The sequence below is a fragment of the Malaclemys terrapin genome, chromosome 10, assembly GCF_027887155.1.
Source record: "Malaclemys terrapin pileata isolate rMalTer1 chromosome 10, rMalTer1.hap1, whole genome shotgun sequence".
Classification (NCBI taxonomy): Eukaryota; Metazoa; Chordata; order Testudines; family Emydidae; genus Malaclemys; species Malaclemys terrapin.
In genome coordinates, this window is record NC_071514.1 from 33,157,119 (window position 1) to 33,181,483 (window position 24,365).

A 24,365-nucleotide genomic window follows, 5' to 3' on the forward strand; every position below is an offset into this window, starting at 1 on the left:
CCTCATATCTCCATGTCTGTAGTTTGTCTGTCATCAACCTTTTACTCCCAGTCGGGAATATTGCAGATTATGTATTCCTTATGCCACTTGATCTTAAACCGAACTTCGCACCCCTTGATAATCTATATGTTATTCCCGATAACCAGAAACTTCTATGCTTAAACTCTGTACCGTTCACTTTTTTTAAACATCATCTTAATAAAAAATTCATTAACTCAAGTTAGCTAGTTAAAACCCTAGTGAAGACCAAGCAGCTGGTAGTTTTCACAACAGTTTGCAGGTCAAGGTAAGACTATGGAGGAGCATAGGCTTCAACTTGACCTGCTGAAACTTCAAGTTGCCCTGTCATTACTAGTATTTTATCTTAAGTTACCTAACTTGAGATAAGAGCATACCACTTTACCTAGGGAAGTCAGGCTAACATTCCACTCTTCAGTGAGTCTCAGCTTTGACTTGCAAGTACCTGCTAAGTAAAGAGGCTAATATGAGACACTTGGAAAAAAATTCAGTTACCTGAAGTGTTTGTTCAGTGTTGTCAAAGCTTGACTGAAATTTTGGACCATTTTTGTCAGCCTGAAAGGGAAACGTTATAAAAGGTTAAAGATAGACAAATTGAATGAGCCATTGCATTGTGTAGACTGCACTCACTTATACCTTATGTACTAAATTTTTAACTTATTACCAGATACACTTCACAGATCATTTTAATAAATACTTATTAAATAGTAAGCATGTACCTTGATATATTCCACTTTCAAAAGGTCTAATCCAGGTCCATCTGAAGAGCTAATTAAGTGAAGTGGTCGTTTTTTATCTGTAACATACCAAATGAGAGCATATTGAGAATTCAGCTTTCGCAATATTGAAGCAGGCAGAGAAATGATTTTATTAAACCCTTCTCCTCGAATATCATTTTCTATTTAACACTTCAAAATGTGTTGCTGCCTGAAGCATTGTGCTAATAACCTAGAATCCACGTTTACATCTTGAGTTGAACGTTTAGACAGGCAATGACAAGTTAACACTGTCATTACACAGGCTTGTACCTTTTCTTTTTGCCATATTTAAAATACTGATATTGAAGAATAAGAATATTAAAACATTTAAAGGGCTGTAATTTTCAAAAAAGGTAGGTGCCAAACTGGCATTAGAAGTCCATGTGTGCTGGGAGACTAATGTTGATATGTGCCTCTGAAAAAGGTTTCACAAAGCATTCGGTTTAATAAAAAAAAAAAAAAAAAAAAGGAGTAGTGACAAATGGAATAGGCTCTGCTTCAGTATCTCAACACTGAATCCTTTATCTATAACGTAGTAAAGACAGCAACATGGACAAAATTTACAGTGTACACCAAAATCATTAAATGAACAAGTATCAGGAAGTTGTTCTTATAGGGCTTGAATTGGGCTAGCATGCACTCATGCACCTAGACTGAACAAAACAGCTAATTTATCAGTGTGCTCTGTCATTTGTCTGTTTTGTTTAATGTTTTCTTTTCCTTTCCTTAATAATAAAACAGCCAGGGTTAATAACTGATTATTTTACTTGGCTTCAATCATGGTGTCCCATAAAGGTATGTAAAAGAACCGCTGGAGACTAAATAGTAGGAATCATAAGCCGGAGGATCGTCTCATGAATTAGCCTGTAACAAAGATTCCATCTTTTGATTTGGTTTTCCCTGAATTAGTAAGAGGTAGGCTACCACTACTTGTTTCTCTGAACCAAATTTAAATTAACCCCTTCCCACTCTACAACAAATACATTGCCACAAATGTATTACTAAGAAAGGTGACTTCATTTTCTAGATGCTACTTATCTTCCTAAAAATTTCCACGTATGTCGAAGAGTAAGGGCCAGATTTTTAAAACTTGACTTCCACCATTTTGCAGCTACGACTGATATATCTAAAATTACACATTTACTAGATAAGCAAAAAAAACCAGGTGAATGTCTTAATGGCATCAACTGTGCCGGCACATAAGTTCCATGTGGAGCACTGCACACAATTATATGGGCCCACACAACTGCAGCCTCAAAAGAGAAGGGGCTGATTCTAAATATCAAACCTAACTATGATACTGTAGAACTTTTCTCTGAAAGGCTAGGGTAGGCAGTCGAAACCTTGATACAAAAAGGTTTAAACTATGAAGTCTACTAAGCAGAGACACTATTATTCTTATCCTCCATTTTGTCTTATTATTTTCATTACCTTGAGTTTTGTGGTAATCCAAGCTGATTTTCTTTAAGTAAGATACAGCTGTTAAGTCATATGTTCTGACTGTAGCTTCTGTTCCGAGCTGCATTACATTAAATACAAGTATTGTTTCCTCTATTTTCTGTTGCTTTGTGAGTTCTAAAACCACCTACATGAATAAGAATTACACAAATGTCAGTAATAGCCTGGTATCAGATCATCTCTTTTCATATCTGATGTTCCATTTTTTATTAATCAGAAAGAGGAAAATGAAATTGCTGCTACCTTTACTGTTTTATTTTCTTTAACAACTAGCATTCTTGCACAAGCGTGTGAAACGGAAGGTGAGCTGTCAAGATCTGAACTACTTGAAGCATAATGGAAAGGGGAGGGAATTTCTAATTCTTGGTGAACAAATATTTTCAGTAGAATTTTGCTATTACAAAGCGGAAGCAAACTCCTAGGGTTGGTTCTTTGTTAATGACTCTCCCGATGTTTCAACTTCCTCCTTCTTATGTGGCATCACAATCAAGTTACTACATATGGAAGTTTGCTGGATTATGGTGCTAAAGTAAGTGTATTATTTTCTGAGGTTACATTTCATCAATGTTGTGCTGTTCATCAGACTAGTGGGGGTGCACTTTGACATGTAACGGATCCTATAATAACTGCTTTATAATGGTCCTACAGATTAAGAGAGACTAATGCAATTTGAAGAAAGAAAAGTAAAACACATGCCTCTTTAATTTCAAACTTCAATTGAAGGTCTGTGAACTCCTCATTAATAGTCTCTGTTTTGTTTTTTAGTTCATGTCCTTCATGTAGAGCCTTTTCAGTTAGTGAAAAAGAATTTTCAGCATCAAAATATTCATCAGACTCTAGGAAATAAAGACATGTAATATTTTTATGCTGTCTGTTGAACTGACAGCCAAATATAAAAGCGAGCAAATGTTCTCTTTGCAATGGCTAGTACCTTGACATACTGATTTGTTTGTCATTATCAATTCTGTGTTTACTTGTGTTTGAGGCCTCTTCATGTAAGTATTTTCTAAATATGGTAATTACAAGTGCAAGGTGGTTGAGACAATCAGGGTCCAGATACCACAAGTTAACATCCCATTAAATGACTGATCTCAGATTAGGAAAGCCTTCCATAGCTTTCATAATGTAAATTAATGTATCTTCTGAACAAAAAAAAGCTAATTATGTATTTTTAAAAAGCAAGCTTAGTGTCTTAAGACAGTATCAGCAAGATCTGCAAGGCCACCTTAAATTTTGCAATTCATAGGTATGCATAGGTATTTATTGTCCATAGAACACTCATTTCATGATCAGAAACACCTAGCAAAGTTTTGTTTTAGAAATAGTTAAAAATATTTTCTTACCTGACTCTACTCCTTCCAGCAATATTGATGTGTCAAGTAACCCTTTCCTTGCATCAGTAATCATGGGGATAGCAGGTACCTAGAAAAAAATAGCCAAGTACAGAAACTGATCTACAATAACTTATCAGGACTTCAGAATGTTCATTTATATTCTCATGAAAATCCACCCTGCTTCCCAAATAAAATTTGTGGATAAGACTCAAATTTTAATTTGAACTTTCAAGTCAACATATGATAATACATGGCCTATTCAAATAAGACTAGTTGTGTGTGTTCAAGTGGACTTTGAAGACTCTCTTCATCATCACCATCATCATCTAGAGCAACACATGAACATATTACTGTCTTTTTTTTTTTCAGATATCCTGTAGCCTTCTCTTACCTGCCAATATCTGCTTTCCGTAAATACTAAATGAAAGAATGCACTCACTAAAAGGGTTCTATGCAGTTATACTATCATGTTTTAGTTCAAGTTTACCATTATTCTAGTCAGTTTACCTTTGTGCTTTGAACTGACATGGCTGACATCTGAGGAAATGGAATGCTATCAATCAGATCAAAAATCCCCTTGATCTTTTGGTCAGAAAGTCTCACATGCACCAGAGGAAGGCCTCCTGAAACTTTAAACCTGGGGGGTAGAGAATTAAAAAAATGGCATTGTGAACAATATAATGTTGGAATGAAGTTGCATGTAAGCCAACTTTTCATCAGATACCAAGAGGTTTACTAAATTTTAATTTTAACAGGTGATTAACTGTTGGAGCAAAGTATCAGAGGGGTACTGCTCTTGCATGCCTGTGCATACATGTATAAAAAGGACAAGGTCACCACCGCCCTCCCTCAGTTTCTTTTTGCCGGAAAAACACTGAGGCAGAGAGGTAGGACAGCAGGTCATAGAACGGATATGTGCAACACATCTCGAAGAACAACAATTATGGAACAGGTTAGTTACTGGTTTTTTTCTTCAAGTGATTGCACATGTGCATTCTTCTCTTGATGATTCATAAGCCACGGAAACAGGTGGCAGGATCAGAGCCTAATCTGCACAGGGACTAAAGGACAACTCGCCCAAATCTGGCATCATCCTGAGCTTGCTGAGTGATGGCATAATAGGAAGCAAACATGAGCATCAAAGACCAAGTTGCCATCTTACAAATGTCTGAGATAGGAATTTTAGCCAGGAAGGCTGCAGAAGCAGCTTGCTATCTCGTTGAACATGCTGTCACTCCGCTTGGCAGGATAACATTAGCCAAATAGTAGCACAGGCGGATACATGAAGTTATCCAAGATGATATGTTTTGAGAACAAACTGGGAGCCCCTTCATTCTGTCTGCGATCACCACAAAGAGTTGGGAAGACAGACAGAGAACTATTTGGACTTGTCAGGGTAGAATGCCAATGCTCTCCTAATAACCAGAGTACATGCAGCCTTCCTTTCATCTTTATCTGAATGTGGTTTGGGAAGAATGAAGATAGGTAAACTGCTTGGTTGATATAAAAACTAGATACCACTTTTGAGAGAAACTTTGGATGAATACACAGGTAAACTTGGTCTTTAGAGAAAACACTAGAATGAGGGCCAGACATCAGGGCCTGCAGCTCACTCATCCTCGTAGCAGAAGTAATAGCCACCAGAAATGCTACTTTCACTGAAAGAGGCAGTCAAGAGCAGATAGCTAAAAGCTTAAAAGAAAGAACATAAGCTTTGACAGTATCAAGTTTAAGTCCCATGTGGAACAGGATCTTGTACCTGAGGATACAATCTTTCCAGGCCTTTCAAAAATGTATTGACATTCTATTAGAAAAGACAGAGCCGTCATCCACAGCTGAGAACAACTAAGTGGACCTTGATGGAACTAACAACCAATATGTGTTTTAGGTACAAAAGACAGTCCAAAATATACTGGACTGAAGAATATATCAGCAAAATTCCAGACAGATGAGACCAGATAGAGAAATGCTTCTGCTAAGAGGGTTTGTCTACACAGCAATAGGTTATTGCAGGCCAATAGGAACTGTATGAGCATGGAGCATAGTCAGTGCAGATAGAATCTTCTGAGAATTTAGCTGCCAAATGCTAACAAGTATCCATGTGCCATTTTTCAGAGGCTCACAACTAATGCCAAATTTTCACAGGAATGACAAAAAGCACATCCTTGACACGAGAGTGAATTCTCTTAAGTGCCTGCTCTAAAGCATAGACACACTTTAGCAATTTAACATGGGCAAAACAAGGTGTTTTTCCTTTATCTGATTCTCATAAAAGGCTGCACTGTTTTAGCTGAAACTTTACAAAATTCTTAGCCTGCAGCAAACACTCAATATGGCAAGTTTCAGCCCAAATGATTGAAGCTTGGCAAAGTTACAAGCAACATGTAAACTGTTAGGCAGCCTTAATTATAAAAGTGTAGCTACTGACTTTGCCCATAACAAGGAGAAAATTAAGACCATGCATATAAGTCTTCAAACTCCATCTTGTCCCATTGGGTTTCAGTGACAATGCCCTTTTTCAATAAGCACAAATAACCAAGCAAAAATTAATTGTCTGATAGTGCTGATACATTACTTAGCCATTCTGATGTCTTTCTCCACCATTGATTTGGATAATTGCACACGCATATCCATAGGCTGTAATATGTGCAAAGCTGATGGATGCTGAAATCGAGCCTTCTTCCAGTCTTCACCTGAAGGAGTGTTTATCCAGTTTAAAAATTAAACTTCACAAGCTTTATTTTGTAATAAAGAGACCGTATAAAAAATAATCCAGAAAAATCATTTAAGAATTACTTTAAAAAATCCAGCCCATCTAATGAACTGCAGAAACCTAAGTTCATATAGGCAAGATATTGCATGGACTTCCACAGGTCAGAAAACAACCACCCCTAACACCATGCTTTATCAGCATCTAGCATGGGCCAAAACCAAGAAGTATTTTCACTTACAACCTTGAAACCCAGAAGCAAGAGCTATGAACTCAGCCATTATCAGAATGTCAGATTTCTTCTTTTCCTCACAACATTTTTCTTAACATAAGAGTCCCCACATGTAAATCATCATAAAAGACCATCATATATATTTTGCAGCTAGTCTGAGCTGTCTATTAATCCAAACAAACAAAAATTCATGAGCCTATCAATAGGTGCATAATACTAAATTACCTAACCCTAATTTACTTGCTAACACTTCAATGAGTACAGCAATAATATAGATTTCCAGAGAACAAATGGGCATTTTATTCAAGATACTGGAAAATTCAAAATAAAGGAAGTTTTACAGTTTTAATTTGTATTTTCTTTACATTATACGTAACTTATTTAAAGAACAAACCACTATCTACTAATACACATTTAAACATTTTTATTGTTCTTTGATTAGATAGTGATTATGCTTTAATACCTCTTCTGCCCAAGAGAAGTTGTACATTATTGATTTTCACATCAAACGTGTCATAAGCTTTGTCCATAATCTCTTCCAAGGATGAAAAACTGGAAGCTCGATGACCGTCTTGATTTATGCTGGTCAACTGGTGGGACAGATTGAAAGAAATAAAAGTACGTCTACTAAAAGCACAATAATTTATACACACACTATATTATTCATTTCAGTACTGTACAGGTAAAACTACTAGATTTTTAAAGCCTGTAATTTTTGGTTTGACTACCTCAGAAGAGGTATTTTAGAAATGTCAACGCCGTTATCCTTAATGAAAATTAAGATATCATAACTGAAAATAGAAGAAGTTCAGTAACTTTTTTTTATTTTTGTAAATAAATCACGTCACGTCAACAATATATTAGTCAAATTATATAGGACTTCAAGTTTCAGCTTTACACCACCACCATAGCATCAACTTTCACAGCTCCAGAGTAGCTCAATAGCTTTTCTTAAGTCTTCTTATTTCTTAAATAAAAGGAAGACTACTTAACTAAAAAAATGTAGGTACACAGTGCTTTATGAACAAGTGAAAGACATGGCTTTGAAAATCACATAACTCTTACAATTTAACTTGTTTGATATACTGAACCACATTTCACAAAGAATGAAATATAGTTCTTCTGGATGATTCTTATTCATGTGTTTATGACAAAGGTTATTATGCAAATGATACTAGTGGGTTTACAAAAACCCACTGACCTCTGATCAGCCCTGTTGTCAGTCTTAAAACGAGCCTCTTGGGAACAAACAAATAATTGTACTATTTCCCTCTTTCTTGAATGCAAATGAAACCAGAGGAAACCAACTGCATACCTGAAATGTACCGAAGTCCAAAATAAGTAGGTCTGACTTATCACTGTGGAAACCAGTCTGTGGAACCACAAGATAGGATGGTTTCAGATTAATCTTCAAGTCAAGGACTTTGCGTGTTTCAATAATATGAGCTAGTCCTTAAATAGGGAAAACAACAGATTAAAAGATGAAAATATATTCACATCTGTAACCAATAGGCATGGGACATGGAACAAACAATACTATACCAAGGTAAAAGTCACATTTTCACTGTAGGAGCAGTTACAGATTAAAAGTGATCAATCTTTAATGCAGACATCTTTTTGGTTAAACGTCTCTATATACTAACATCTTGTAAGTTTTTAAGTCAATTTTTCAATTTATTGCTAGAAGGCATTCTATTTGGAGGTTAAATCACTTATCAGTGTATTGACTCAAGAGAAACAGAACTAAAGTAATTTTGATTCAGAGATCCCATGGTATGACGTTTATTCAAACATCAATACTAATACTGCCTCGCAAGTAAGGCCCCCAGTCTCTTTGCTAATATTTAAGGGTTCACTTATCAATGGTAGTTACTTTTATCTATTTACCTGCAGCAGTTCTTTCTTTAATTTCTTCCAACTTCATCAATGTGGCTGATGTTAGTCGTTCCAGATCCATTCCCTTACTTGTCTGGAAAAATTCCACCATTGCATTTATTGTTCTCTTTAAAAACAAATAATACCAGTTTATATGCAATCATCCAATACACACTGCATCAGTTCCAAAATATAAATTAAATATTAATTCAACAGATGGCAAAAAATTAAGGCAAGGAAGAAAAACTACTTTGGTACAGTATTTGAAAGGAGATGGAAAGGCAATGAGATTGAGAGAGAACAAAAGGTGTTCCCATACATTTCTAATTTGAATATTACTCACAGCATCATATATGATTTCCACAGGCTGTGATTCAACTATAAGGCTCTGGTCAGCAGTACTATCCTCTGGATTTGTCTCAAACACTATTTTAAGCAAAGATGATTTGGTATCCCCAATAGAAGCCACAAGAGAAGGTACAACACTTTGTTGTTTCAGTCCTGTTACATACCAGTGCTCAAGTTTTGCCTCCACTCTGTAAATGAAGACAAGAATTGTTTTAAAGCAATTTGTATGAATATTCAATAGTATGTAAATGCATCAATGGAATACAGGCTGCAATTTCACTTTGCACCAACACAAACCAGGAAAAATCACAGTGTCTTAGACAAGAACTAAGTGAACACAAGATACGGGGCAACTAATCATTAGCCAGAACAGTCTCAAGAAGTATCCTAAATTCATAAGACTAACTACATGCAAAAGAATTTTAGGAGATTCTTGCATATAAAAAGGCAACAAAGAAATACCGTAGGTTAAATGAAGCTAAATAGTTTAAGTGACAACACAAGCTACCCAAAGAAAAGAAAACAACAGGAGACTAAGTTAAGCCCTGCAATTTTAATGTCCTTACCATCTACATTCAACTTTATTTCATTTTAAATTCAGGTTCACATTTCTCTTGTAACTGATTCTCTTATGCAGAGACAGTGCGCTTGTGCTATATTAAAAAAAAGTTATTAATGACTTAGGAGAGCCAGTTTGAAGCCCAATCTTGCAGATTTCAATGCAAGTAATGGACCCAGTCTTGCTCCCTTTGATATCAATAGAAGTTCTTGATTGTTTACTTCAGTAGAAGCAGGAACCAGATTTCTGAATGTGAGATTATGTTGGTTGGTTGCACCTTAGAAAAAAAAAAATACATGGTTTTTCTACAACTGACTATTAAGATTTTCATTTTGTTTTAGTGGTAAAAAGACTTGGGAGTTTAAAACAGGGAAGTCAGTTTAGGCCCAGGTTCATAGAGATGTGATGTTTTTAACCTTTTAAAATAAAGGAGAATAACTAAGGCAGATTAGCTCCATCTTTTCCTTTATGAAATTTTATTAGCAAAATCATCACTTCCACAGTTTTGGGATTAAGTCTCATTGCCAACTATACTTTCAAATGTCTTCTTTTTTATTTTTGGGCCAAGTGCTAGTTGTGTGCCCCTCAATCTGTCCAATGAAACCACATTACAGAATATTTTAAACAGATATTCTGTGAAATTGGGTTCTGCATAAAAGAAAAGTGGGGAAAAAACAGGATCTGTTAAAATTACTTCTCCTATTCTCACCACCAATATGCTAACTTGAATTAGAAAAAGTGTGCACAGGTTCATTTTTCAGATGCAGCAACTAAGGGAGAGAGTGTATTAGTTCCTTGGTGAAGATTCCATAGGAAGTTTGTGGCAGAGCTGGGAAATTAACTCTGAGCTGAGGATAGACCCATATACTGGACACAGGCCATGCTGTCCATCATCATACCTATAATTTCAAATCTCTGTATTTGATTAGGTCACCCTTTAAGCGGGGTTAATCCTCTGTTAAGTGCTTTGAGATTTTCAGGTGAAACAGAACTATGTGCAAAGCAGTATTTACCTTTAGCTGAATAAATGACAATCAAGGTAACCAACTTAACATGGGGGTCGGGGGGGAGAAGAGGCAGGAGGGGCACTCTGGCCAGAGCATTCGGCATTGACTGTGGAGCCAGGCTTGGTATTACTTTTAGCACTTTTTAACAAAATATGGTTTGAAGACAAGCTGCACATGTACGAATGGCTAGCTTAAAAAAAAGGCAATGTATGTTAAACATTGAATGAAGCAGGGCTCCAAAAGAGGCCTTTATTAGGCAAGCCAGTACGGCTCATTCCTTCAACTTTGTTTTTTAAAATCAATATTTAAAACTTCATTTACCTACAAAAAAGTTTTAAGATGTAAAAAAAATCTGAGAAAATGTAATCAGGAGAGTCATACACAACATATTGCTTTGTTCAAGAATCATTAATTTCAAAAAGGGATAAGCATAGTGGAAATTAGCACATTGAAAATATAATTGATCACTGTTCACAGAAATATGAAAAAGCAAACATGTAATTACTTAAGTCCTTGTGCTCCTGGTCTCTGAGATATTTTCGTGCTTAGATCAATTATCTGTACTTTAAGAGTCTCTGGCACATCCTTGTCTTCTTTAATTGTAAGAGAAGTACTTAACAGCTTCAGTGTCATTACATGAGCAACATACTAGTTGGGGAGATAAAAAAAGATTAGGAGTCTTTGCACAAATGCTTCATGATAATTTCTATTTTCGTATATTTACCACATATTCCACTGTTTTATATAGTTTTAGTGCAGCCAATCCAGTGGCCCAACATATTGCCTGAAACCTGTGTTATAGTCCCCTGAATTCAATCATCATCCTCCTTCTCCAAGTTTAAAATAATAATAAAAAAAAAGTTACTGAGGTATTTCCTTTCTCTGAAAGAACGGACATCAATTCCATCTAACAGTAATTATTTTTACTCGAGATATAGACATACTACTTTGATGGAAATCCAGTATAGCCAGGCAACTCCTAATCCTATGGCTAGTTGAACTCAAAAGATATAATTACTAGCTGTGATCATTAACTTTGATTCATGATTTGAATAATTTACACACATGTATGTCAGTCTCAGCAGCAAGAAAGATTATGTAAATCAAAGTTACTGGATTACTTCCTGGGACCTATGTTTGAATGCATCCACATAACAATCGGAGAACACTTTTCCTTTTTGAGAACAATAGGAAATGATTTCTCTTTATCTGAAACAAAAAAAAGTAGGATTGGAACGTTCCTTGCCATATAAACATGGAAAAGAAACAGTTATGTAACCTGTACATTCTTCTGCGTACATGACTAGCAGCCCTAACCTAAGTAACAGGACTACCAGTGTGGAGAGAGAAATTAAGAGGGTAGCAATGTACATGAAGTATACTGACAGAGTACTGCTACCCCAAAGATTCCCTCATTCAATAATAAATGTTTTTCCCTGTGTGAAAGACTCTTCTACAGAATGGGAGGTTCTTCAAGATGTGTGGTCCCTACCTATATTCCACTGAGGGTAATGTGCATGCTTCATGCCCCTGGAGCTAGAGCTTTTGAATATAGTGTCCGTCGGTCTGCACATGCACCCTTGCGCTGCCACTTGGTTTCACCCGAGGCAATAAAGGGCAGGGCAGACCAATCACGTCTCCAGTTCCTTCTCCACCGTAGACGTCTCAGATCCACAGCAGAGGGGAAGGGGTGTGTGTCTGGAATACATATAGGAACCAAACATCTCGAAGAACCTCCAGTAACTGGTAAGTAACTTCCCCTTCTTCTTCGAGTGATGGTCCCTATTGTATTCCACTAAGGTGATTGACAAGCAGTACCTATATAGGAGGGTGCGAGGAGGATGACAGAACCACAGAATGAAGGACCGCCGTACCAAACGAAGCATCCTTTGCCAAATCATGCACCAAAGCATAATGAGAAGAGAAGGACTACACCGAGCTCCATGTGGCCGCTTTACCAATGTCCAAGAGGGGCATGTCATGGAGTGCAGCGGTAGCTTATGCTTGTGCTCTCATGGAATGGGCTTGTATGTCAGCTGGTGGGGATCATCCTACTAGTTCATAGACTGTAATGCATCCTGAGACTCATTTTGAGATCCTCAGGGTGGAAAATGTGCTGTCCCTTAATTATCTCTGCTATGGCCACAAAGAGTCCGGGAGATTTTCGGAATGGCTGTGTCCTTCAAAGCTTACAGAATCAATCTTGTAAAAGTACGATACTGCCCTGCAATTTTTCTTGTGATACTGCCCTGCAATTTTTTTTTGGTGGATGTGCCTTCACTTTCTACTCAGTAAGATGTTGCATACTTCATATAGTGAAGTAATCACTTCCAAGTTAATCTCTGCATGTTTATGTTTGCATTATGCACAATTTCCAATGGTATATTTTTGAACCCCTACTGGAGCATCAACAAACCTCTGAGAGGATCAACAGAGCAAGATGAAATGATCAGCAGTCAAATAGTTAACAGGGTTAAGAGTATTCAGGTTCCATCTTGAGGGTGAACACTTCATTGAGAAAAATAGAAGATTACGGTTTCAGGCTGCTTTCCATCTCTCATGAGCATTCTTTCACTTATGAGAAGTTACAACTCAGATTACACTACTAAGATCTCTAGTCAAGTCTTCAGGACCAAAAAAGTCACATTCAAATAGATCACACTTGCTGAACTTCTGTATATCTACAATATCACAAATACATAAATGGCTAGTCCACTATGTGCCAAAGGGGTAGAGCTGCCAAGAACAATATTTTGTATATTTGAAGCTCTCTGATTTACTGTAAGGTTCTTATTTCAAGTAATATGCTGTAAATCAAAATACAACAACATTTTCTTCAGCCCTCCAATTATTCTGGTGGCATTTGCTCTGATTTTTTCATTATTCTTTTTAAAAGAATGTGGACACCGGAACTCAACATAGTATTCCAGCATCTGTCTCACCAATCCCATATACCAAGGTAAAGTCACATCTATACTCATTACTTCCCTGTTTATATATCCAAGGATCCTACTAGCTTTTTGCCACAGCTCATGTTCAGTTGCTTGTCCACTACGACCCCTTAATCCTTTTCAGAGGTACATCTGCCCAGGATTCAACCCCACATTCTCTAAGTAGAACCTACATTCCTTGTTCCTAGATGTATAAGTGCATTTGGCTACATTCGAACACATTTTGTTTGAATGGGCCCATCCTATCCATCTGTACAACTGCCTCGTCCACATTATTTACTGCTCTGCCAATCTTTGTGATAACTACAAATTTTATCAGCAGTGATTTTCCACTACAAATGGCCCTATTCAATAATGATTCCCCACTGACAACTGCTTTTTTAAAATCTGTCAGTTAACCAATTCTTAATTCATTTAATATGGGCTATATTGACAGCGTGTAAGTCTATTAAATAATTAGCACATTGTTTGGTAATAAGACAGACGACTTGCATAAGTTTAAGTACATTACATCTATGCAGTTAACTTTATCAACCAAACTGGTAGTCTCAAACATTTAAATCAAGTTGGATTAGAACTCTCTTCCATAAAAATCATACTGACTAGTATTACTTATATTCCTATGTTTTAATTGTTTATAACCGCATCCCAAATCAGCTTTTCTATTATTTTGGCCAGGACTGATGTCAGGCTAGTCAGTCCACAGTTAGCTGGGTCATACAGTTTGTAATTTTTTGAATATTGGCACAAAATTAGCACTCTTCCAGTCTTCTGGAATTTCCTAGGTATTCTAAGATTTATTAAAAAAATTCATGTCAGCAGGACCGAGATCTCCGCCAACTCTTTTAGGACCCTTTAGTGCAAGTTACCTGGGCTTGCAGATTTAAAAAGGTTCATCTCTAGCAGATGTTTTATGATTCTAGTACATTATCCTGCTTCTTTCCAAATACAGAACAGAAATATTTATTGAAACTTCTGCCTTTTTGTATCATTAATTTTACTATTTCTATCTAGTAATGAGTCTATACTACTGTTAGGATTTCTTCTGTTCCTAATATATTTAAATTCCTCATTGTCCTTTGCCCTACAAGCCATGGATTTCTCCCTGAGGTCTTTAGCTTCCCTTATCAACTTTCTACACTTCATAACTTCTAACTTATTCTCATTACTATCTATTTCCTCTTTTTTCCATTTTTTGTGCATTGCTTTTTAATTTCTAATTGCTGCCTGTACTTCATCAGTAAACCAGGACAGGTTTTAGCCTAAGCTGTCCTCTTTCTTACCTGGAGTAATTATGGCTTTTTGGCCATGTGAGGTTCTTGTGCACATAACTAGCTGGAGTGGCAGACTTGGGGATTTCTTAGCAATCCAATTGCTTACTGCTGTTTGTTTCTATTGTGTTCATGGAAACAGCACCTTGTGCATATATTTTTTTAACCCAACAAAATTACACAGTGAATATACACCTGACTCATATAATCAATTTCTCATCCTAACACGAACAACCCTGCCAAGCTCTGAATATTGGTTAGCCGTTGACTCAAGACATCAACAATACTATACTAACATTTGACCTAAATACATATTTATTTCACTTAATTACCATAGGATTCTAAGTTTAACACAAATTTAAGTTCTTCCCTCCAACACTCAGCAAGAGAGATGCTGAAGAGGTCAAACTATTTTTAGTTTTTTTGTTTGTTGGAATTTGTTTTGTTTTCCCCATTTACAGCAAACTTTTTATTTTTCCTCTTTTTTAAGCAGCAAGTTTATCTTTCAGTTCATTCTGCTCCCATTACCCATTTCCACATAATTTTGGGAATAAAGATCACACATGAATGATTTTGACATCTTGATAGTAACATCAAGCGACTGATTTGTCTGGATGCATTTGACTGTTGGACACCAAAATCTCAACAAGCCCAGATGTTTATACAGCCCAATATAATGATCTTTTAGTCTACAGATTGTGAATATGAACTCACAGTGAATATATATTTGGCAGATCAGTATCAATGAACGATTGGCACTCAAAATATAGTCATTCCTAACATCACTCCTGTATTACTGATGTATACCAGGACAACAAAGTTTTTGTTTTTCTTTCATTAAAAATATTCAGTTTACCTTCTTAGGTAAAGTCAAGTTGTGAGAGCTGTCACTATACCCAATAGCAGTAAAGAGCTTAGCCTTTTCTTCTGGGGTCATGAGGTCATCAATGGCTTTAAAAAAAAAAAAGTTCAAATTCACATTAGTACCCATAAGTGGTACAGGAAAAACATAATTTAATTAATATACGTTAACACCACATGCTGCCAGGGCACTTAATTTAATTTCTGCTTTGAAGTAGTTCTCAAAAAGATCATAAATTATGCAATGTGACTCATATTCCCCTACCACAGGCTAGTAAGTGATATATACCTACATAGTGTAAACTCGCCAAAATTACTTGCATCACAGTGGCACAGTGAAGCCCCTGCTGTGATCAAGACCCCATTGTGCTAGGCACCATTCAATACCCTAAGACAGTGTTTCCCAAACTTGGGACGCTGCTTATGTAGGGAAAGCCTCTGGCGGGCCGGGCCAGTTTGTTTACCTACCCCGTCGGCAGGTTCGGCCGATCGCGGCTCCCACTGGCCACGGTTTGCTGCTCCAGGCCAATGGGAGCTGCTGGAAGTGGCGTGGGCAGAGAGATTTACTGGCCGCCACATCCAGCAGCTCCCATTGGCCAGGAGCAGCGAACCGTGGCCAGTGGGAGCCGCGATCGGCCAAACCTGCGGACGCGGCAGGTAAACAAACTGGCCCGGCCTGCCAGGGGCTTTCCTTATACAAATGGCGTCCCAAGTTTGGGAAACACTGCCCTAAGAATTCCTGGCCCAAACAGCCAACTGTCACTAGAGGAACTTGCTAGTGAATACTTGCCTTTTACAACTAACATAAATAACTCAGTATTTTTTTCTTTATAATGCACTTCTGAAATTTTCATACATCATTTACAAGATGCCACAGCTTATTTGCGGACATATTTTATTACTGTGTTTTCACTGAATTACTACTAGCTATTCAGTGATATAACAGCAGAGACCCAAAATTAAAAACAAGAAAACAGTGCACTCCATTTTCCTATACCCAAGGACAGACAGTCACCTACCCACAAGTGAATTAAATATTAGTACTATTTGTTAAGCTTCATGTGAGAATGACCTATTTAAATTCAAACCTACTTTCAGGAACTGTTGATTCTTCATCTTCCTTTTTTCTAGATTCCTTCTTACCCCAGAACCCACTAAACCATCCTCCACCTTTCTTCTCTCCATCAGCAGATTTCTTCCTCAGCAATTTCTGCCCTGATCTTATCACCTACAAACCAAAGATAATTAGTTAAATTAACATAAATGTTAGAACCATTGCGTATTAACTTTTGTATTCCCAGAAAAAAAACAATGGATACATCAAATGATGTACAGGCATTTTCAGTAATGAGAAAGATCAGAGACTAAGTCCCAGCATAAGATGGAAGCGTCAATTACATTAGTCTCCGTATTTTAAAGGGGAAAAAATGCTTCATTGCTTAACATGACATTTATTCTGTGTTGTGCCCTTTATCTACTTGTAATCCATTGCTCCAAAGAGGTTCCAATCTAATTGCAAACAAATCAAGTGAGATCTACAAACAAAACTAAAGCAAGGGAGATAAAGGAACGGAAGGACAACTTCTGGCCCTAACATCTATATACTGTTAATATAGTTTAGAGACTTTTTCAGGTTTGCTATAAATCCATCGTGATAGTTCTACCATTTTAATTTATTTTATTCATATTTCCACTTTTAGGTTGTAAGCAGTGTGACAGGGTCAGGCCAGATGGCTACAGGAGAGTGATCCTTTTGAGTACCGGGACATGGGCGAGCACTAGCTCGCCCACTGCTGAAAGCCCCTCCTCCAGCCTAGGGAGGGGCTACTAAACCCGGAACCCAACTGAGTTCAGGGGACAACAAAGGCAACAACAGGAACAGGCGTGGGGGTCAAAGGGCCAAAACTAAGGAACCGGAAGGGGACACCAAGCAGAGAACCCCGGACAGCACCCAATGCTCCTCAAAAACATCGAGAGAGCCAGCGAGAGAAACTCTGCCCAGATATGCGAATGGATGAAAAAACGAAAAACGGCTCCACAATCACAGCCCCCACCCCCGCCAACCTCCTCTCCCTGGTGTTACGAATGGGAGCCCAAGACAACCTATATATGGCTCCAGTATAACTGATCCTGGAATACTACGTTCAATTCTGGGCACTGCGTTAAAAGAAAGATATTAAAAATTGGAACAATTACAACAAAGAGCAAAAAAACTGGAGAAAACCACATCATCTTTATTCACAGAGTACCTACGTGCTCATCTTGCTACCGAGATGTGTAACTGATACGACTGGGGGCAGTGATGACACATGCACCACCAACCACCTCCCACCATTTTGGGTGGGAGAAAAGGAAAGCAGGGGGGAACTCTAGCTTGTGTTTATTTCCTCTCCCCTTCCTTCCCAGGGGGGCTATCGCTAATAGCATCTGAGCTCATCCCACCCACTCCTGCTGCCACTGCATGTGTGGGGTCATGTCAGACTGACTGATTGTCTTACACCTTCACAGGCAGTGGGAGGAAGTAGGGATTGTTTCTGCCCAGCATTTCTTGGCTTGTTCCATAACAGGGTCCTAGCCTCCTCCTGGTGCTTATGAGATACAATCTATCAGGTGCTAGCACACATGGACCGGTGTTTACATCCTATATTAAGCCACCCCAAATGGGTAACATCAATTTAAAATTTCATTATTAAATACATTGTCTGTCTTTTTCAGGATCACATGGAAAAGCTACACCTATAGATATCTCAGTATGTGGGCACAGTATTTTTCATTGGGCACAAAAAAGGTGTCTGGCAAACATGGGGTCTCCATTCGGACTTTTCCAATTAAGTTCCCTACCTGAGATGGCAGGGAAGGAGAAAAATGCTGTGGCACCTGCTGGCCCCACTCATCTACCCTAGGCAGGCTGTTCTTATCCTTCACAGGTGATCATAATTCATTCATTATTTTGATTTAAGCACAGCAAAAGGTATTAGTCTGATCATTATGTTAAAGAGAGATGTCAGCCAGATTTCAGCCCTTTCCCCTTGTGTTACCCAGGTCTGGTCGAAAAACCTTCCAAAACTGGGTTGGCAAGGAATCGCCAGACCAGCAATAATGAACCAGGCAAGAGGTGAACTGGGAAGCGAGTAAGTATATTACCACAATAAGGGGTGCAATGATCTCCCATTGAAGAATTAAGTATACTGCTCCTGAGCGGTTTAGGGAGGACGTGGTACAGATATTTTCTTGGTTGACCTAATACAGATTCCTTTCTAGCTGCTCATCAGTGCGAGAGTAGACATAAACTAATTGCTGTCGTCCCCTGTGGTGGGTTCCAGTGCAATGGATGTGTTGAGAAAGGATAAGATGTGAAAACCCCGTAAACCAATGGGCTGCTTGGGCATGGGGCCTATGCATGACATTGCACGGTGAGGAGATATGCCTCCAAGTCTTGCGGAGTACATGATTTCCTTCCTCTCTCCTCTCCTACATCCAACATGGATGAAGGGAATAGATTGAGACTCTGGCTTCATGCCAGGATCTCCAACTAGGCCAGTGGATATACAGAGGGCACTGCCTACATATATATACACTCAGGTTTGTAGAACACAAGGTTAGTGGTGCTCAGTTAAATTCTGCACTGTAGCAGGCCTGCCAAGTAGTGGTTCCTTGCTGTTTAATAGCTTAATAAGTTGTGATCACTGCATTTAACCATATTCTGGTGTGTCTCTCATTGCTTCCATCTCTGCCTCAGAAGGCATAAGCTTGGCTAGCTGATAAAGAGAAGTGATCTAGCAGTCACATATTTGGGGAATATAACATCAAGGATGGAGATCAAGTATTTAGGAGGTCATGCAGGAATATAAGTAGTCCTGTAATGGAATAAAGAAAGGGGAATACTTAGGTGTATTATCAGGAAAAAATGACAGCACAGTGTATCATACTATGGGATACTATGCCAGCAGAAGTATTAGTATTAGAAGTCTCAATGCTTCATACAAATTTAAGACTGAACACCAAACTAGGAAAATATATTAAACTGTCCAGCAAAAAGCAAGAATTATAACACAAGAGCTCCTCTCCATCTACCTTCTATGCTTCTTTAACGTAGGTAAGGGGGGAGGGATAGCTCAGTGGTTTGAGCATTGGCCTGCTAAACCCCGCAGGGTTGTGAGTTCAATCCTTGAGGGGGCCATTTAGGGATCGGGGGCAAAAATCTGTCTGGGGATTGGTCCTGCTTTGAGCAGGGGGTTGGACTAGATGACCTCCTGAGGTCTCTTCCAACCCTGATATTCTATGACTACAGCAGTGAAACACAGATTGTGGAATCTCCATCTCTGGAGATATTTAAGAGTAGGTTAGATAAATGTCTATCAGGGATGGTCTAGACAGTATTTGGTCCTACCATGAGGGCAGGGGACTGGACTCGATGACCTCTCGAGGTCCCTTCCAGTCCTAGAATCTATGAATCTTTCCTGAAGGTTAGAAAATATCCACAAGCCATGCCTTAACTTCATATACATAAATATCTGCTACTAAACATTAGAAACTGGTTTATTTTGTTACCTCAACTTGTGCTTGCTGTCTTACTAAAATGATGTTGAAAACGTCCAGTGCTCTTTCTAGATCCTGTTAAACAAAGGAAATAAATACCCTGGTTAGTGCAAGATGAATTAACTTACGGCCTCTTAAAAAAATTGTTGCAGTAATCCATTCCACAAATCCACTTCCACAAATCCATTTAAGTCTCCTTTCTAGCCTCTGCCTTTTAGAATTCATCTCTCTACAATAGGTCACTGGAAGGTGAAAGTTGGCTTAAGACAGAATATTTAATAAACCAGTTTTCCAGTTCAATAAATGTTGGGAGTGCATTTCATCTATAATTCAGGAAGTTGAACATAACTGAAGTTCACAAATCCTTTTTAATAGTGCCCACATATTAACAATAATATGGAGGTTTTCTGATATTTTGGAGCCGAACATTGAAATATATTCATACAGAATTGCAGTATGGAAAGCAACCAGCCGTCAACTTTATCTTACTAAGTTTAAAGAATTAATTATCTTAGCTTTCTTTTCCCATGTATGTTTTAACAAAAAGTCAAGAATTGCAGTGATGGGGAAAAAAGTAATAGCGATTAGAATTTCATCTTCCCTCAGGTTTTAAGCTCTATTTCTGAAATATTCAAAAAAGTGACACTATCCAAATGGCTAATGTGCTATTTGAACACCAAATTGTGAAAATTAATATTTTATTTTGGTACATTTCACAAATTCATTTATTATTCCTGACTTTACACTTAACACACATTTTGCATTGAAGAATCAGGCTCTCCTTCTCCCTGGATAAAAGGTTGATCATTATTTTAAAACATTTTTGTTTTAAAAAACATAGCAGAAGTAAAGAATACTACTCCAGATTTTCCCTTAGTTTTAGTCAAGTGTGAATATTAAGCAAGGTTTTTCTATAAGAGAGAAATGAATTTAACATATTGGTTGGCAAGAGGAATGTTACAAAAAATACACTAAAATATTCATGTACTAAAATATTCATTAAGACGTACTCCACTGTCAAATATACCACCATATTAATAGCAAGTACCTGAATTTGTCGTTGTGTTTCTTCTGATAGTTTGCTCTGTGTTAGTTTGGTCTTGTACATATTTTTGTAACTCTTCAAAAGCTGCCTATGATGTTTCATGTTGCTCCATGACCACACGCGAGTGCATCTTCTGATATGAATGTCAAGAATGCTGTTAGCTGCATATTTCCACCTGTAGGAATTTCATTTGCATTAATTATTTCTGGCTGCATTTTTATGATTTACAACTTAAAATTTAATTGTGGGGAAAAAAAACAGTAAATCAAGGTTTGATTATTTTGTTCATAGTATCTGAACAAGTTGCAGCTCTAGGAGTTACACTAGAAGATGAGTTGTTCCAGTTATTGTTTAATTTAATAAATTAAATTTGAAACCAATGTCTGATTTTCACAAGTGTTGAACACAAGCATTCTGATTCACCTCATCTTTAGTTACCAGACTATAAGCTTTAATTATATTTTCACTCTGAATAGGGTAAAGCTGAAGCTGGCGATACAGTCCAACATTAAGTTGGATGGAAAAAGAACTGCTATTGTACTCGATCTATGTTACAAACAGCAAATCACATCACAAATTAGTCATGTTCAGTGGTCTCATCCAAGGACCAACTGCAAATTAACCTATTTGACTCCAGCAACACAGAACTTGGCACAATAGGCAAACTGCTCAAAATAAAATGGGCTGGAACAACATTTTGCATGTTTTGACTGAAATGCACTAGCTTACCCATTTAGAATAGCTTGCAGAAAGCTACTGGCTATGGCATTCTATATCAATTGCTTCTGCCTCTTCCTTAATAACTTGAATGAGCTCATCTATTAAATATTCTAAGGAAGACCCCACAAGTTGCTATAGCAAGTTCCCACATTTTTCTGTTTAACTTCCAGTTAGAACATGGAGTTCATTTATTAACCATTTCTCCATTTGGAGTTCAGAATATCACTATTTTGCCAGTAGCTCAAAGGAAGTTCTACAGAAGAGAATGGGTAAGCTTATTCACCTGTAAGTCTTCAAGAAGCACTGAAATACAACTCTTAGGAACCCAAGTTCCATTATTAAACAAATAGTGAATGATGTACAGAAGAAAGGTGTTTAATTCCTCTGAACATACCCTGTTACTTCCAGACTTAAATTTGGCATTTTTTAAGTTGGGGGGGGGGGGGGGGAGAAGCGGGGAGGCCTTATGTGACCAAAGGCCACCCTACCCTCATTGGTCCTTTAGAATATGTGCTAACTACTGATGCTAAACCATCTGTTCCACCTTGCATTTAGCTGTGATGCTCAAAGTACCTTTCCCAGTCCTGAAGAAGAGCTCTGTATGGCTCAAAAGCTTGTCTCTCTCACCAACAGGTGTTGGTCCAATAAAAGATATTAGCTCATCCACCTTGTCTCTGCTTATTTAAATTTCCGTACGGGCATTACTTTAGAAGTGAGAACTTAACATTGGACAAGTAGTACCTAGACCATCTCATCAATTTTTAAAGCATATTAATAACAAAGTAAAATCAAGAGGGTAACAAATCCTTATCCTTAAGAGAAAGCATGAATAGTGGTCATGGCCCATATGAAAGCTTCCAGCATTTATTACTCAGGATATGCAGTACAAATCCTGATAGTTTAATGCATTTCTGTAAGGCTGTACAACTTACCACTGTTTGGCATTTTTATGTAGAGGTACATCTGGTCTGTATTTTCTGTACGGTGCATTTCGAACCATGTAATCTATGGACTCCAGAAGGTCAATCATACTGAGGTACTACACATATGAAACAAAACATTATTTCTTACCACCAGAGGTTTACAAAGTTTAATTACATGCAAAGATCGGGTTATACTTAGAGCTATTTAATGGTCTTCAGTCTTTCCTGAAATATATAGAAATGCATGCTCTGGGGGTAATGAAGTATAGAGCTGCATGCATGACACACAATATAAACTTTTGGTTGCGTAAATGACAACCAAAAGGCACAATTTGTATTTCAGTTAGTGTGCTCATCTTCCTGTGGTAGACTTCTCAAATTGGTTTCTTTCCCTCACTTCCACTCTGTGTGTTCCCCACAATGCACTATCCTATGTGTCTCAGTTGTATTACTGGAACCCACATAGAGATTTATTGGATTTCCCATGCTGTTTCTGTAATACAGCCAGTATGCCACAAGATTACACTCTTGGTTTAGACCTAGGGTGACCAGATGACATGAACAAAATATCGGGACACATGGGGGGGCAGGTCCGGAGCGCTGCTGAAGCAAAAAAAAAAGAAAAAAAAAAAGCCGAGCCAGAGCGCCGTCGAAGCAAGAATATCAGGACGCGGGACAAACAACTGAATTTTATCAGGACGTCTGGTCACCTGATTAGACTAATGTTTTTCAGGTCTGGTCTAAACACAAAAGTTTAACCAAGTTCTAAGCAGCTGAAAAGGACTATAAAACTGAAAAACGTATACAGCTTTTAATTTGTTGCAGTGCAGTCATGCAGCAGCCCCAAAATCATAGCTGTGAAGAATCCCATGTTATCAAGCCCAACTTCCTACACCAGGTACTAGCTATTCTCTACACTAATCTCTTGTTTAATGTTTCTTGGAAAAGCTTCAAAAGCCTCAGGTGCAGTGGTTTCCGTGAACATCATTTATAATTTCACTGATATTCATTTACCTCAACTTCACTTTAATTTGCATGGGTTATTTAAAAAAAATACATGTTGACCAATTTAAAATAAATTGCCCACCACTAAAATTTTACATTTTTGCTGTATTTTGATTGAAATGTCCATTCTATTTGCTTAAACTTTATAAGTTTCTTCAAGTTTTACATATACCTCTCAAACTTACAGAACATTATTGTCCGAGTCTATTTTATACTGTAATTAGCATCTTCCTAGTGAGGTGCTTACATTTCTACAAAACATTCAAAGCGAGGACTTAAAAAAAAGACATGCAATTTAGTTCTGTAACTTTAAATATGACTGTGTGTGGCTCTTCTGCGTGGTTCTCTCCTGAACATACTAAATCACTTTCAATACTTCCAATACATAGTCCTCTCTTGGCTGCATAAAGCCATTCCTACTTGTTTAGATTGCATTATGCCAAGTCACGCGACTACCACGCTCTTATTTGCATCGTCTCTGATGCAGAAACTAGGTCCTATGGGAACACTGAGCACTACCACATGCCTTTATACAGATCATCATAACGCTGATTATCTACCAGAAATGAATATTGTTTAACATTATGGAAAATTTAAGGTTTAATAGGCACATGTGGATGCTTGACAGAAAATGTACAACATTAGCACGAAGGAAATTCAATTAGATTAAGATCAAGTTATACATTAGCATGAAGTTTTCATATACTAAACAAAAGCCCGTATCTGAAAATGGTAAAAATCAGAAAGATAA

General features: G+C 37.6%; 1 protein-coding gene across 2 annotated transcripts in view; it reads right to left on the reverse strand.

Moving 5' to 3' along the window:
* VPS13C (vacuolar protein sorting 13 homolog C) overlaps positions 1-24,365 on the reverse strand; it is a 209,898-nt gene that overhangs the window by 140,439 nt on the left and 45,094 nt on the right. For both annotated transcript variants that reach the window (XM_054042704.1, XM_054042705.1), the window contains exons 12-28: positions 22,619-22,725; positions 20,970-21,141; positions 19,934-19,996; positions 16,475-16,610; positions 15,378-15,472; positions 10,805-10,947; positions 8,729-8,921; positions 8,398-8,512; positions 7,826-7,962; positions 6,974-7,100; positions 6,144-6,261; positions 4,076-4,205; positions 3,578-3,656; positions 2,931-3,070; positions 2,208-2,361; positions 738-814; positions 514-573 (exon numbers count right to left, since the gene is read on the reverse strand). In XM_054042704.1, the coding sequence (XP_053898679.1) occupies positions 514-573; positions 738-814; positions 2,208-2,361; positions 2,931-3,070; positions 3,578-3,656; positions 4,076-4,205; positions 6,144-6,261; positions 6,974-7,100; positions 7,826-7,962; positions 8,398-8,512; positions 8,729-8,921; positions 10,805-10,947; positions 15,378-15,472; positions 16,475-16,610; positions 19,934-19,996; positions 20,970-21,141; positions 22,619-22,725 (2,046 nt within the window). The remainder of the gene's footprint in view (positions 1-513; positions 574-737; positions 815-2,207; positions 2,362-2,930; positions 3,071-3,577; positions 3,657-4,075; positions 4,206-6,143; positions 6,262-6,973; positions 7,101-7,825; positions 7,963-8,397; positions 8,513-8,728; positions 8,922-10,804; positions 10,948-15,377; positions 15,473-16,474; positions 16,611-19,933; positions 19,997-20,969; positions 21,142-22,618; positions 22,726-24,365) is intronic.